Raw genomic sequence first — 16,006 nt, forward strand, 5'->3', positions numbered from 1 at the left:
TTCAAACCCAATTGTTTCCCTGCGTCTGATGCTGGGCAGCACAGGTCTTGGTCACGTCTCCCTGTGACCTCTGCTTTCACTGCCCCAGCTTTCTGTCCCAGCAGAGTCAGCAACGTACAAGGCAGGAATGTTCACTTGGACAGGTAGCCTTCCCTTAGAGACAAACAGAAAACATTCCCAAACACACAAAAACATACATCTCCCACTTATAGTGGTTAATTTTATGCCAACTTGGCTGTGCCATGGCACCCAGATGGTCAAACCTTATTCTGGATGTTTCTGTGACTTATGGATCAGATTAACATTCAGATGGGTGGACTCTTAGTAAAGTAGATTACCCTCCATAATGGGGGTGGTGGCGGGGGGCGGCAGGGGGGACATCCAATCAGTTAAAGGCCTTAATAGAACAAACACCATTATTCCCTGAGGCAGAAGAAATTCTGTTATCAGATGGGCCTTTGGACTCAGACTGCAACTCTTCCCTTGGTTTCCAGGCTACTGGCCCATCCTGAAAATCTGAGACTGCCAAGTCTCCACATCTTGTGAGCCAATTCCTTGAAATCAGTCTCCATAGGTAGATAGATAGATGCTAGATAGATGGATAGATAGATAGATAGATAGATAGATAGATAGATAGATAGATAGATAGATAATCTACTGTTGGTTCTGTTTCTCTAGAGAACACAGTAATATACCACTAAATTCCCCCTTACACAAGCTCACACAGGTCCCCCGAAGGCTCCCACTCACCCCAATACCCCAGAATGCACAGAAGTATGACAGAGTGGACTCAGAGTGGAAGGAAGATACAGCAATCTTAAGGTGAATCGATCACAATGAAAACATCTCATAAAAGATTTACAAAACTATGAGACCATAGGAATAGATCAGTAAGGCCCCTTCCTGGCCCTGGAAGGCTCTGTACCAGAGAAAGCCCTCGGGCTTGAGTTAGGTGAGACCCCTGTTCAAGCTATGCCTAGTCTCATCTCCAAGGCAGAGAGGCTCTTTCCTTCTCTGAGGCCCTCCTTCCTAGTCAGCTTACTCACTATACAGTCTGGGCACTCGGTTCCCTCCCATCTTACCAACACAAGGACCTCTCTCCAGCAGGGCTCCTCTCCCCTCCATCCATCTCCTTTCTCACGCATCTGGGACATGGCCACCAGCCTCCAAACATGGGCGGTTTCTCCATCGGAAAATGAAACCTCTCCTTTGTCCTTACTTTCCTCTCCAGGTACCTCTCTGTTTCTCTGCTTCCATTTATAACAAAGCTCCCATCAAGATGCCACCCCATCTTCTACTACCACTGTCTCTTAAACCGGCTCCAATCGGCTCTGTCGCAGACAAAGGACCTGGAGGGCCTAAGGGGCTTGGAGCCAGGGTGACAGCCCCAGACAGCTCGCTTCCTTATTTTAATGAGAGAAACAATAAGCTTCTGTCTCACTGAAGCCCTGATTATTTGGAGTTTCTGTTTTATTGCGTGTTCGTGTGTGGTTGACCTTCATTGGTGGGAATCCTGAGGGTGCTGGGTTGAGAGTAAATTCTCACCTAGAAGATTTGCTCCAAAAAAGCTCTACCTACTGTATGTGCTTTAAATTGTTTTTTCCTTTGGTTTTTCCTGGGCCACTTGCTGGGGCTGCCATAACAAAGTACCACAGATTGGGTAGCTTAAACAACATAATTTTTTTTTTTTTTCTAACAATTCCGGAGGCTAAAAGTCCAAGATCGAAGTGTCAGCAGGGTTGGTTTCTCCTGAGGCTTCTCTCCTTGTCTTGCGAGCACATGATTCATGTCCTCTGCGAGCACATGATTCCTCCAAAACCTTCGTGACTTGCATCATTCCCTGTACTTACAGAGACACCAGGTAATTCTATTTCTTGCCGAGTATTGCATTCTGTTTCAATGTCTATGCTTATTCTGTCAGTGATCAGGACAAGGGGGCTTGGTATGAGAAGGCAGAGGCAGAAGAAGTCTAACCAGACTCTATACTTCAAAGAGAAAGCAGCCTAAGAGGTGAGATTGTCGCCCATCAAAATCAGTGACCAGGGCGAAAAGGAGCAAGCTGAGGGTTAACAGGGTTGTCACATGTTCCAGCCCAGATGAGTGCTCTCCCAGCTGTGAAAACATGGGCAGAACTGCCTTCCCAGGCAGGAGAACTGGCTCAACGCACTCTGTCCCACTGCCAAGTGTAAGAAGTATGCATGGACCAAATGAAACTTGTCCCATTCATTGTCCTAAAAAAGGGAGAAGAAAACTAATATTTTTGAGCACCCACCATGTCTCAGGTGCTGCACTGGGGGCTTTACCTATCTCATCCAGTTCTCACAACCCTGAGAAGTAGATGGTAATTTCCCAGCCCCACATTAGACAGATTGCCAAGGACAAAGTTCTAGAGCAGTGAAGTTCAATTTTGAACTGAGTTCTTCAATCTTCCTCTGAATCTATGTAGGACAGAAGAAAGAGCATAGGCTTGAGAAATCTAGGGGCACAAAGCTGTGTGCCCTGAAGAGTATAAGCGTTAGATAATGGATCGCAAAGGAAGCCTTCAGAACGGAGCCCAGTGTGACGCTAGCTCTTGTTAATACACCTTGACTCTTAGTAGCAGTCTCAATGCTAGCAACACTGTTGTTATTATTAGTCCTGGCCTGTGTTAACACGCAAGTATCTTCGTTAACAGTACTATCTCTCCTTCATTATCATCTTTTCATTTAGGCAACAGCGACAGATTCTTCTGGGTGCATGGGTGCATGAGATACAGCAATATAAAATAGACAAACCACCTACTCTCAAGGAGCTGACATTCTAGCAGAGCGAGGCAGACAATGAACACAGAAACACAGTAAACAATTAAATCAGGAAGCAGCTAATCTTTTTCCGGAAGGACCCAATAGTAAATATTTTAGGTTCTGTGGATCATAAGGTTTCTGTTGCAGCTACGCAGCTCCAGTGCAAAAGTAGCCATGGGCAATCTGTAAATGAATAGGGACACTGTTCCAGTATAATTGCATTTCAGAAACAGACTTTGTGCCAGATTTTGCCCCTGGGCCACAGTTTGCTGACCTTTGAGGAAAACAAAGGTTATACAAAATTCCTTCAAAGAATGATAAATGCTTTAAAGAAAATCGGTGGAACAATATGATACAGGATGACAGGTGTGTCAGTGCAAATCAGATGGCTGATCAGAGGACGGACCCCTGAGCTGAGCCCCGAGCGAGGAACCGAGGCAGCTTTGCAGAGTGAATGGGGGTCAGTGGAAGGCAGGCACATTGCAGGTAAAGGAAACACACATGAAAAGCCCTGGGGCCGGATCGAGCTCGTGGTTGGTGTGCTCCGGGAGGCCAGGGTAGGGGAGAGAGGCAGGGTAGGGGAGAGAGGCAGGAGGTAGGTCCTGCAGGGCTTTCTCAGCCTGAAAGGGGCTGGTAGTTGACGCTGAGTGCGAAGGAGTCCCTTGCAGAGTTTAAGGGCACATGCGAAGTGCCGTTGATTTACATTTTAAAATATAATGCTAGCTGCTGCGAAGCAGAGAAATCATTGGTGACATTGATGGTGGGGAGCGGGCGGGTTTGAGGAAGAAAGGGCAGTGGAGACCCAAGGAGAGAGAATGCCTTGGATATGCTTTACTGTGAAGACGATGGGGTGGTAGCTGAGGATGATGGGCATTAATTGGAAGATTTAGAGATGTTGTCTGCTAATCAGGAAGATTTGGCTGGAGAGAAAGATGAGGAGGATAAGGAGGGATGGGACTCGCAGAGAACGAGGAGGAGGTGAGGTGGTCTGGTGGCCTCAGGAAGTAAAGCAGCAGGTAGGATGATGGCTTTGAGAGAGAAGATGGAGGAGTCCCATCTGGTTGCATCTGTGACCCCAGTGAGGATGGGTGAAGTCCCAGCTCAGTGTTTCTGCATCTTCCTCTCTCGATGCCTTCCCACTTGCACTTGACCTGGACCTGATTCTGCATGACCGTGGATACACTGCCTCTCCTCTCCCCAACCCTCTCACCCAATGTTTGTAGTTGCCAGAATCCCTTCATCTCTTAGGGCTGCAATACTCCGGCTTTCAAAAACAATGAATTAACCTAGTACATGGATCAGAGCAAATGTGCAAATCATCTGATCTCCCAGTTTACTAAGGAGCTGAGCCAGCAGAGAGCATCCAATCTGAAAACTTCCCCTTCATCCTCCTCTTCATCTCACGGCCTCCTGTCTCCCTAAAATTCTTATCTTCCTCCTGATTCCAGAAATTACCCTGACTCGTCTTCTCGAAGGCTCCAGTTATCCCACCTTCTCTGTGATGGTTTAATTACTACTACAGCCACAGAGATTCTTTCTCCTGCCTCTCAAAATCCTCTATCTTAGCAATAACCCCCCAAGTTTCTTTTGAATGCATGTGTGTCATCTCCTCGACCAGATGACAAAATGTACCTATGGATTATTTTAATTTTTGAATCGTAATCTCCCAGGACAAGTGCAATAATTTATGAAATAGTAGGTGTAAATGTACTCTTGGGTGTGCTCATACTGACTCATGAGGACAAATGGTTAAATTTTCAGAAATTTTCTTAGCCAGTCGTTAAACGCAGCCATTATTCAAAGTTAAGTTACATGAATTTACAATTAAATAAATGATGTTAAAAACAAAAATAGTGAGTACTCAGCACTCATTGTTCACAAATTATTCTGGTGCATTTTTACCATAACCTATGTGCTTGAAGTTAGTTATGTCTATTTTATCGATATGGTGGAAATATTACTAAGTAATGATGTGCTTTTGTGTGTCTCTTTTCAACTTCATGCTCAGTGAATCATGGTGACAGCTTAAAATCAGTCACGGTGAGAGCATTTACACCACAGAAATTGGCAGATACTGTGCCATAACATAGGGCTATCCTTCCCAGAACGTCAGTTGTTAAACATTTACCAGCACATCACTGATTGTAAACTAACTCGGTAGAGGTACAGCAAACTTTCTTGGTTTGTCTTCTATAACCACACACACAGACGCACAGACGCACACACACACGCACACACACACACTCGCACACACAAACACTCCCCTAACCATTTTTGGTACCCTGGGCTGAAAATGCTTTTCACACCTCTGGGTCATTCCATGTGCCCTTTGCCTAGCATGTACTTTCTCCTCTTTTCCACTTGGTAGACTTCTACTCATCCACAGAGCCCTTGTTCAAGTGCAGTTCTCTGGGGAAATTTTCCTGACTCCTTGTATTAGTTAGCTAGTGCTGCCGTCACAGAGAACCACAGACTGGGTGGCTTAAACAACAGAAATCGACTTGACTTTGTCACAATTCTAAAGGCTAGAAGTCCAAGATCAAGGCTTTGGCAGGTTTGGTTTCTCCTGAGGCCCCTCCTTGGCTTGTAGATGGCCACCTTCTGGCTGTGACCTCAGGTGGCATTTCCTCTGTGAACGCATCCCCGCTGTCTCCTTGCGTGCTCAGATTTCCTCTTCTTACAAGGACCAATCGGATTGGATTATGGCCTACGGTAATGGCCTTATTTTAACGTAATCACATTTTTAAGGCCCTGTCTCCAAATACAGTCACATTCTTATATACTGGGAGTTAGGATTTCAACATAGGAATTTGGGGCAACGCAGTTCAACTCATAACACTCCCCCAGGCTTCATTTTTTATTTTAATGTTTCTTTTAAAACTCAGTATACGCTTCTTATTACAGAAATTTCCATAGCCATTTCAAAATTATCTTTTAGTAGCTCTCTCTGCGACTTCTGTATTGATTTCCTTAGAGATCCTGACTTACTCATCTCCCCACTTACTCATCTTCATTTCACCTAGTACCTGACATCATACATACATAGTAAATATTTTAAAAATTAATCTAAAGAAAGCAAGAATAAATGAATAAAGTTCTGCTCTTATAGAGGAAGTGTATATTTTATTCTTCAAAAGAAGAATAGCTTTCTGATTTCATGAATATTACCAAAAAAATTCACACAATTTAGAAAATGGTCAAGAATAATTTTTTAATTGTCCTTGCCCTTGTTATCTAGAGATAACACTACTGGACATTCTTTTTCCCCCAAAACTTTTTACACAATTAATTTTATCAGATGGGAGGGAACAGGCAGCTGTTTCCTAGTATCTATTCTTTCTTTCTTCCAAGTCAAAGTATTTAGCTCAGTAAACAAGAACCCAGAAAGAATATTACGTTTCTCAGTTTTCCTTGCAGCCGATGACTAAGTTCAGGTCGACAGAATACAGTGTAGCTGTGCTGTGCGATGACTCCTGAGAATCTGCCTTCAGGGGCAGCGGGCCTGCTCTTTGTCCCCCACCCCTCACCGCTTCCTGCCCTGAGGCTGCCTTCTGCAAGGCTGAGAACCACAGTGGCGCAAGTGCGGAGAGAGACCTGGCAAAAGCCAGTGTCCCCAAGACTCTAGGGGACATTCCAGGCCTCTGGGCTTCGTTTATGAAGGAAAATAAACATTCCTGCCTCAAAACATCGCTTGTCTTAAATGTCTGTTACATACAGGTGAAACATATCGCTTTGTAATTTTTCCTTATTCATAGCTCCGCACCAATAAATATGGATAGTATGGTGGATTAAAAATGGCCACAGAGGAGTACGGTTTGGCAGTTCCTCAAAAAGCTAAACACAGAATTACCATATGACCCAGCGATTCCACATCTAGGTACGTACCCGAGAGAATTAAAAATAGGTACGTGAGTGTCCGAAGCAGCACTATTCACAGTAACCAAAATGTGGAAACAACCGAACTACCCATCAGCTGACAAATAGATGAGCAAAATGTGGCCTGTCCAGATGATGGAATATTATTCAGCTGTAAAAAGGAATGAAATACCGATGCATGCTACAGCACGGACAAACCGTTGATTCCCTTCTTATGAAATACCCAGAATGGGCAAATCCATAGGGACAGAAAGCCAATGAGTGGCTGCCAGTGGCTGGGGGTGGGCAAGAGTCTGGGTGACCGCTCAGTGGGTCCGAGGTTTCCTCTTGGGGTGATGAAGACATTCGGGAACTAGATAGATGGTTGCACCATATTGTGAATGTAAAATGCCACTGAACGCACTGTGAATGGCATCCTGAGACAACCACCGTGCGAAGAAAGACACGCAGAGGGGGTGGCTCCGCTGCCCCAGCCGCCCCAGCGAGGCCCCAAGTCTCGAGGAAAGCCCTGCCCCACCACCAGCCACAGCTGTGCACCCACCTGCCGGCAGCCGCCCAAGAGAGCCCTGCTGACAACAGCAGCCGTCAAGCCCAGTCAAGCCCAGTCCGGCCGCAGAATTGTGGGAAATAAATAAGTCATTGTTGTCTGAAGCCACTTCATTTTACGTGGCTTGTTGCACAGAAACAGATAACTAACGCAAAGTGTGTGCTGCCACACAGTTACCGTAACTCACCCAAGCAGTCTCCTGCCAAGAGGCATTTATGCTGTGTCCTGGTTCCTCGCTCTGCTAAATGACTCTGTCCTTGCTGTTCTTAGCTAAACAACTCTGCACTTATCAGATGTTCCCCCCTAATACTCTCGGCAGAAGCACACTTGCATTTAATGGAAACTGGAGGAAAAAACATTCCAACGTATTCCTAACTCATTAAAGAAGCAAAAGCAATGGTGGTGATTTCGGGCCATTTCAGCTGGGAAAGCAAGGCCGTGCCTGGTTGGTAGGGAGTCCGCATAGAATCCGCCCAGTGATGTAGCTCATGGGTCCTAGCACCCAAGTTTCTCACTCGTGTTCCAGCGTGAGGTTGCTTACTGTTGTTCAGGGTTTCCCATAGGTTATGTGGGACCCTCGTGTGCATAAATAATTTGATTAAAATATATTTCATAATTCTCGAGCCAGATGAGGTGATTCCTCCATGAAGATTTAGAAGAATAAGTCCTCCAGGATTTGTTTATTCCAACAAATGTCTGCAAAGATTCTTCTGAGGGTCCAGGCATCAGCTCTCCTCGTTCATGTCCAGAAAACTCCCCTTCACGTCCTTCTTGTCAAATGTGCAGTTCGTGCTGAATTTCTCTCTCTCACCATGAGAAAAAGGTAGGGAAACTGTCTGTATTTACAGTGTCACGGCTCTGTGGAAACTGTTTGTATTAAAACAACATAGAAATTCATACCTCTGCAGTTTCTTAATGCCATTTATTTCACGTGGGCAGCTTCATCACTTATGACACTGGATTGTCCATTGTGGGCCTGTGAAATGGGCTGCCAATGACACTCTCAGAGGTTGTCATGGTGCTTTGTTAATGATGGTCACGAATGCAACCCAGAGTATGCAGGAAAATGTGAAGGATTATTTATTTTTGGGTCACGTTAAATTTACCATTGAGAATTTTGTAACACAAGCATTGAACAACACATCTTCTCTTGAACTCTGCTGGCTGCAATTAAGGCATTCTGAGCATCTGGCTGACTTCAGTGTTGACTGCACCTTGCTTTCCACACACCAACAGGGAGGCAGGAAGGCAGGGAGGCAGGGAGGCAGGGCGGGGCCATGACTGGAGTGAGAAGAGCTGTTCCATTCATGCAAGAAACATTCATTTGTCATCTGGCTCAGATTAAGGGCTACCCCCAAGAGCATAACGACACAATATTGATTGGCGGCAAGAGAGGACATTGACTGGAAAGGCCAATTGAAAATGCAGAGCAAGTATCTATAAGAAGGATATGGATGCAGTTAACTGGGAAGATTGCCTGACATAAGGCACAGAGACAGTGAAGAGAGTAGGATGACTGTCCTATGTGCCAGGGGCGGGGGCCACACAGGGCAAAGACACCTGCCACCTCCCCACTGCCCAACGGTGCTGTAGACCCAGGAAGTACTACTGTTGGTCGGAAAACATAAGCGAGGCCCGAGAGTAGAGCCATAGCCCGACACATGGCTAAGCCCAAGGTCACTGGGGGACTGTTGGTGGCAAAGAGTACTGCACTGCAGTCCTCCTGTGTCCGAGGTGAATGAAAGTCACTCAGCATCAGCTTGTTCTGGTGGCTCGATGTCTCACAACCCTGTGAAAAACACATTGCATTGGAAATCCAGGTGGCTCCCCTCCATGAGGACCCTAATAATTGTCAGCCCTGAACTTCTAGATGACACTGTGTACATAGTAGAGGGTTAGTGAGTGCCCCACAGGGGGAAGAGAGAGAATAAAACCCACATAGGATCTGTCCAGGGTGGCATGCCTGGATGGCATTGCTGGCCCCAGCCAGACCCAGCACCAAATGGAACTTAAATCATTTTTGAGAAAAGCCTCCCTAGGCACAGAACCCCACTTTCTTCAGCCTAAGGGTGTCACTCTTCCCAAGGTATTGCAAATTGTAGACAGCAAAATCCACTTCAGGGACCTGAAACAAGAGATTTATTAAAGAATATTATAAAGTGTGCCATACCGTTGAAAGAGCTGGAGGATGGGCTTTAGGCTAAGCTTCCAAAAATAATTCTTAGAACCACAGCATAGAGCAGGCTAGCGTCGGTCAGAGGCTACTTCATCTACCTGCCAACCTAGGAAACCTTGCCGCTTCTGCAGTCTAGAAGTTGCTGCCCCCACGACGGACCACAGAACGGTACTGCCTCTGCCACGACTTGGGCCACCAACATTGATGCTCTGAGCCTCCCATTTCCTAACGTAGTTTGTTTCCCAGGTTAAATCTTAAGTGGGCACATCCAACTGGTAGAACTGAGGTCACCTTTTTGGAGTAAAGGAAGCTTGAAGATTCTCCACTGGGTTGAAGGGATTCGCAATGCGAGGACACTCTTAGCATGTGGATAGGATCATGAGAAGGTAGGGGGGCCGCTCTGAATGATAGATTTCCACTTGCAAAGATGACTGGATTATGTTTATTTCATTAATAGATATAGGGAAGTTGGTAGAAGTTGCTGAGGAGAATAAAGAGGCTTTCGTTTAGGAGTATGAAGGATGAGACTAACCTCACTAGGAAAAATCCAACAGATGTTTGGAAATATGGGGTGGGGGCTTCTTTGAGTTATGGACTTAGGAATCAATTATGAACAGATAGCAGAGGAAGTACTGAGAATTAATATCAAGAATGCAAGAATAGAGAAGAGAACTCATGCTTAGGATTCAGCATATTTTGGAGGAGGGAGGGAAAGGAGGAGCCTGTAAAAGTGACAGAAAAAGAGTTCAAAGAGATGGGAGGATTAGACAAACATATGTAGTGTTATCAAAGCTAGGCAGGACTGGCTAGATAATTTTGGGGCCCAGTGCCTAATGGGAAAGCATGGCCACTTGTTCAAAAATCAGTAAGAATTCTAAGACAACAAAACAGAGTATTAGGCCAAGCTTGGGCTGGGGCCCCTTCTCAGGTTAGGGGCCTGTGCAACTAACTCTGCAGGTTGCACACCTGTGACCCTGGCCGGGAAGCTGAGAAGTTAGTTTCACAAGAGGGGCAATGTCAAGGAGGATGAGGTTTGAGGATAGGTTGTTGAATTTGATTATTTCAAGGTCTTGGTCAATTTCAAGAGTATGGGGTGAAGGGCAAAATTCTGATCGTAAGGGGTTGTAGAGTTGATTGCTTGGGGACGAAGGGCAGACAGCGAAAAGTTAGGAGTGTGAAGAGTGATGGCCCAGTCGTTCAGGGGGCAATTGGGTTAAGAAATAGCCATTTGCAAGTAGGATGTGATTAAGTCTGTAATCACATTTATTGGCTTGGATCACGTGAGCAGGAAAGATGGAAAATAGAAGAAGGGGGAGGAATAAGCGAAGGCACAAGATTTGGAGGTGGTAAACATAACATTGTCAGCATTACGACAGAGGCAGAGAGATGGCAAATGCTGGAAAATCAGCCTCGGCCTCGGAGTCACTGTAAGAAAAGGGTGGGCGCATGAACATTCAAACGGAGAGAGAAGGGAGCTGTGCACATGCTCCGCTGGGACAGAACATATCACCAAGCGTTTTTGAAACTTATACCATTTATTTAGCACACTCAACAGGACCAAGCACTTTAAATAGAAATGGATTAATTCATGAAAACAACGCTCTGTGTTTGTGTGGGATCTCAATTTCGAAAGCGTTCTTGTTGTAGTTTGAAGTGATGGGGATTTAGTCGGAATCAACTGTCCAGTGTGTGCTCTCTGATGGAGTAGTTTCACCCTAGCTCATCGTGTTTAGAAAAATGACTGCTAGCAAATGAATTTTTTGAGTGTCTTATCCCTGCTTTATTTCTGTTTATTCTTTTGTACTTGTTTAATTCTATTGCAATGTGAAGCATTTCAAGTATTCCCCCCCTAATTTTATTCTTTCTATAGAAATCTTTCATAATCATTTTGTTTCACATGAAAAAATTCCTCTCAGGATTTTTGAATTGCAAGTTATAAAAAGTAAAAAGAAGACTTGTCTAACACTTTAAAGAACATTTAAAAATTCCCTTGTTTCTTGTTGTTCAAAAAAGCAAACACATGAGTTTTTAAACATGCAAGACTTTAAATGACCCGAAAGGATTCAATGCTGTTCTGAGGTTAAAGCATGAAAAACAGTATTTTAGGGTTGTGTCAGTGTAACTAATTTCTGTAGGGAAAAAAAAACCTTCCAGAACTTTCCCTTTCTGTAACTAGTAATTAAACTATTACTCTGATTGGAGCAATTAGAGGTAAGTATTTTATAAAAACAAAGGTAATAGAAAAGACTCTACACACTAAAACACATTCGGGTTTAGGAACTGCTAAAAAGCAACAGAATAACAACAAAGCAACTCAATTTAAAATCACAAAGGAAGTTAAGAAAACCCATTTCAACTAAAAACAAACACGGTGGGGGGGGGTGAAAAACAAAAGCAGAGAAGGTTGTATTACTTCACTCACACATATGTATACATAATTCTCCTTTAAAGTGGCAAAATAGTCCCATCTATATTAAAATAAATTTTAGTTAATTGTGGATTAATTTATGCAGGTTATTAAGAGAATGTAGTTTGAGCTTTTTTGATGTTTTAATTTGAAAATATAACACTCCATTAGTATATCTTTGAGAAATAAGTAGGATTATTGAGAAGGAACTTTGCCTCCGAGCAGTGTGCTCATTCTAGCATTAACATTTTTAGCCTCTAACTGTCATTTCTCAGAGTGCAGGGTTTAACTGTTTTAGCCCAAACAGCTTTTGACCAATGAGTAATACAGATCCTCGAAAGGAAGCACTTAAGTTTTTAAAAACGGTAACAAGAGTGGATATTCTTTGAAATCTATTGGTTTAAAATGCTTCCCCTTCTCTGTCCAATTTTTTCAAAGCCCTTGCAAGCAAATTTAACAGTCCTTTTAAACAACCTATTTAACCTCTAATACTTGAAAGTTAGATACCTATTAAAAATGCTTTAAAAAACATGCACTTTACTGCTTGTTCAGCAAATAGTCTGTCTTACTGCTCAGTTTATCTTTACACCTTTTTGAGAGTGCATTTAGAAGCAAAATCTGATGAATTTTAACCACCTAAAGTGGTGATTCTCACACTCAGAGTTGCCTACTTGGGTGCTTACTAAAATACAAATTCTTAGGCACCCAGCCCACCCCTGACACTGAGAATCGTGTTTTGTTTTGTTTTGTTTTGTTTTTTTAAGAACTATCCCAGGGGATCTGGGGAAGGTGGTGTAAACTTTTTAAAGAATTATAAGAATTCAGTAAAGTTAAATTTGTACGTATTGAATCTGACTCACGATTCTTTGTATGAGTCAAGTTGTGGGTAATTATTAACCATATCTTCTTCATCAACAGGGAAGTAACTTTTAAAAAATCAGACATTATTTTTTTGAGCAGTTTTAGATTTACAGAAAAATTGAGGGGAAGGTGTCCATCTACCCCCTTACTGCCCCCTCTCCCCAGGTTCCTCTGTTACTAACACGTTGTATTAGTGTGGTATATTTGTTACAATTGACAAGCCAGTGTTCAAAACTGTCTTGGCCAAGGCCATCCAATACATCAGTGGCTGGGCTGATGCTGGGAACGATGCCACCCCCACACACTCCCTAGAACAAGCTGCCTGGTAATTTCTCTTGAAAGATGTTCTCTACAGATTAATAATACCATAATGACTGTAATTGTTCTGCGCCTGTATCTGAACACAGGTGGCAGCAGGACTCATTTGACTAAGCACTTTGGATGGTGCCTGGGATTGTTGGCATTTATCCTGGCTCCATCTTAACTTTCTTTGCAACCTGGGATGCAATTTTTAATGGCTTAACTGTGTAAACCTGTGAAACAAGGCAATAGCATTGCACAATTTCACTAATTTATACCTTGACTTTTTCCAAAGGGATATGGGATCAATGCAGTGATAATGCAGGAGAATTGCCGAGATAGTTTACGAACACGCTTGGATTTTCACACAAGGATCATAGAAGGATGCTTCATTCATTCACTCATTCTTTCATTCTCTGAGACAGACTAGAGATACAAATTTTAAAGCACTGATCCCTCTCTTAAGGAGCTTCCATTTTCCCAATTAAAGATGGGTAGGACATCAAAAAAACAGACCCTTACAATATGATGTAGTTTCCTCGAGTCTTAGGAATAAGCCACACCCTGAAGTTAGGTGGAGCTGGATGAATGGCTTGGCACGTCTGGGTAGGCTTTCCTGGGAAGATGTGACTTTCTGGCTCGAGTTTTAAAGGATGAGGAACAGTTGGCAAATTCCTTAGAGAGAGTGTCTCATACCTTGTGTGGTGAAGAACTAGTCATTTTTGTTGCCAATCTTCCAGGTGCCAATACATGAGATCCCTGCTGTGTTAGATATGACTCACCACGGAGTCTGACGACACCCAAACTGGTTTATATTCGGTTCAAAGAGTCCACTGGTCATGTGCTTGGATGTCGTGGCATTTTAAAATGTTACTTAAGTTTCTAAACCTTTGTTCTCCATTTCTCTGTTACAGTCTCCAGTTTGCAGAATACACAGGGCCAGGTGCCACCCTGTGAGAGCACCTGGAAGCTTGTTAGAAGAGAAGATTGTTAGCGCTCGCCCCACAGTGTTCCAATTTGCATTTTAACAAGATTCTCAAGAGATTCTTGTGCACGCTAAAATTTGTGGACTTGCCCTCCCTAGAGGAAACCAGGACTCAGTACATGTGGGTTTGATCCCTCATCCATGTCACTTACATTTGCCTGTTTCCTTTAGGTCCCAGAAAAGAGTTACATTTTTAAAGGTGCTATTGGCCATGTCCTCTTCCAGTTTACAAAACTAATTTTCCCGCTGCCATGAAAACGTCTGTTAACCTGACTGCAGGAAAGAAACTCAAGACGGGAAGGCAGCTTCTAGAAATCTTGATTAGCCTCGGTTCTCCGCTTTGATCTGGCCCAACAGCCGAGGCAGCTCTGCGGACCCCGCTTCCTTCCCCGGGGTCGCTCGTCTGCGGAGCTGCGTTAATGAGATCCGCGTTGAGTGGGTTCCAGGGTCTGCTAAAGATCAAAGACACAGAAGAGTCTCCCAGCCCCTCCTTCCGGGTGACTTCTTGGTCTCTTCACCCGAGGGAAGAGTCAACGCCCCCGCCCACCTCTAGGTGGGGAGGCGGGAACAGAAGTGGGAGCCGCACGGGCTCCGCCTTCCCGGACCGCTGCTGAGCCTGCGGGGGCCTTGGCTGAGTGGGCGGGGCCTGGGTGGTAGGTGGAGCGGGGCGCGCCGGCAGGGCGGGGTCTGACTCCGCGGAAGCGCGGGGCGGGGTTGGTTGAGGGCTGGGCTCCTGGAGGGCCCGGCAGCCGCGGACCAGCAGGATCCCGCTGAGTGGGCGGGGCCGGACTCCTAGGGGCGGGGCTAGGCGGACGAGTGGGCGTGGTCGGCGGGGGCGGGGCGGGGCGTGCGCTCCTGTCTGCAAGTCTCGGAGGCGCGGTGAGGCGGTTGAGCCGCGGCGCCCTAATACTCACGGCGGCTGTGCTCGCGCGCAGAGAACGACTCAGGGCTCGCTTTGTAGCCGCTACCGCGCTGCGCGCGCCGAGCGCCTCCGGCCGGAGCGCAGAGAGAGAGAGAGAGAGGGTGAGGGAGAAGGAGAGGGAGAGGGAGAGGGAGGGGGGCGCACTCCCAAGCCTCCCGCCGCGCCCCCGCCGCCGGGGGGAAGAATGTGCCACCAGCTGTTCTCCGCTCTCTAGCGCTGTGCCCCAAAGTGAAGAACTTGGAGGAAGAGGAGACAAAGGCTGCGTTTGGGACGGATGAGCTAGAGACTTGGGTTTGGGCAAACAAAAGGTGCGAAAGAGGAGAAGGGAGAAGGCGATGGCAACCGGGGAGCCCCGCGGGCTCGAGTTCCTGAGAGTCGCGCCGTGACACGCATGGTTTCCCGGGACCTTCTGCTGGGCTGACTGCCGCGAGCTGGACGCCGGACGCCGGCAAGTCGCGGGGCGCGCGGGAACAATGGACAACTTCTTCCCCGAGGTGAGTGCGCTCGCGGCCCCTCTGGGCTCCCTTCCTGCCCGGACCTGGCCCCGCGTGCCCGGGGGCAGGGATCGGCCCGCCGCGTCGCGCGCCCGCCGGGTGGCTTTCCCCAAGCCCGAGACGGCGAAACTTTCCGGGAGTCGCCTGAAAGCTCCCCCCACTACCCCCCACCTGGAGGAGCCTCGGGATGAGTAAGCCGAGGCAGGTTTTGTTTCGTCCCGCGCTTCCACTTTGCCCGGGAGGTAGCCAAGGTGAGCTTCCTTTTGCGTGGGTGGCTGGATCGCCAGCGTCCCCGCGGTGCCCCGCGCGAGGTGAGGCGGCGGGTCCCGCGGCCCGGCCGGGACATCTGCTTGCCCGACTGCCTGGGTGCAGGAAGCCCAATAAAATGTTCAACCGGGACAGGCCTTTTCTCCAAGAAGGGTCTGGCATTTCCTTCGCAAAACGTGCGGGCTTCCTGTGAGAGGGGTGCAGATACTTCCAGGGAAGACGGCATGGTGAAGAGCGAGCCGGGGCAGGCGAGGGTTTAATCATTCACCGTGCTCTCTGCCGACCGGACCTTTGGAGTCTAGCTTCTGGTTCTCACCGAGAAGTGCTCTTTTAGGGCTTGAGATCATTCCAGAACGTGAGGATCAAAAGATCAAGTATTTCTGCTGAC

General features: G+C 46.2%; 1 protein-coding gene across 2 annotated transcripts in view; it reads left to right on the forward strand.

Moving 5' to 3' along the window:
• Positions 1-14,800: 14,800 nt before the first annotated feature.
• Positions 14,801-16,006, forward strand: part of MYO10 (myosin X) — a 189,684-nt gene continuing 188,478 nt past the window's right edge. For both annotated transcript variants that reach the window (XM_039842747.1, XM_039842748.1), the window contains exon 1: positions 14,801-15,351. In XM_039842747.1, coding sequence (XP_039698681.1) covers positions 15,331-15,351 — 21 coding nt within the window. In that variant the 5' untranslated portion in view covers positions 14,801-15,330. The remainder of the gene's footprint in view (positions 15,352-16,006) is intronic.

This window comes from Pteropus medius, unplaced genomic scaffold (assembly GCF_902729225.1).
Source record: "Pteropus medius unplaced genomic scaffold, Ma_sr-lr_union100, whole genome shotgun sequence".
NCBI lineage: Eukaryota > Metazoa > Chordata > Mammalia > Chiroptera > Pteropodidae > Pteropus > Pteropus medius.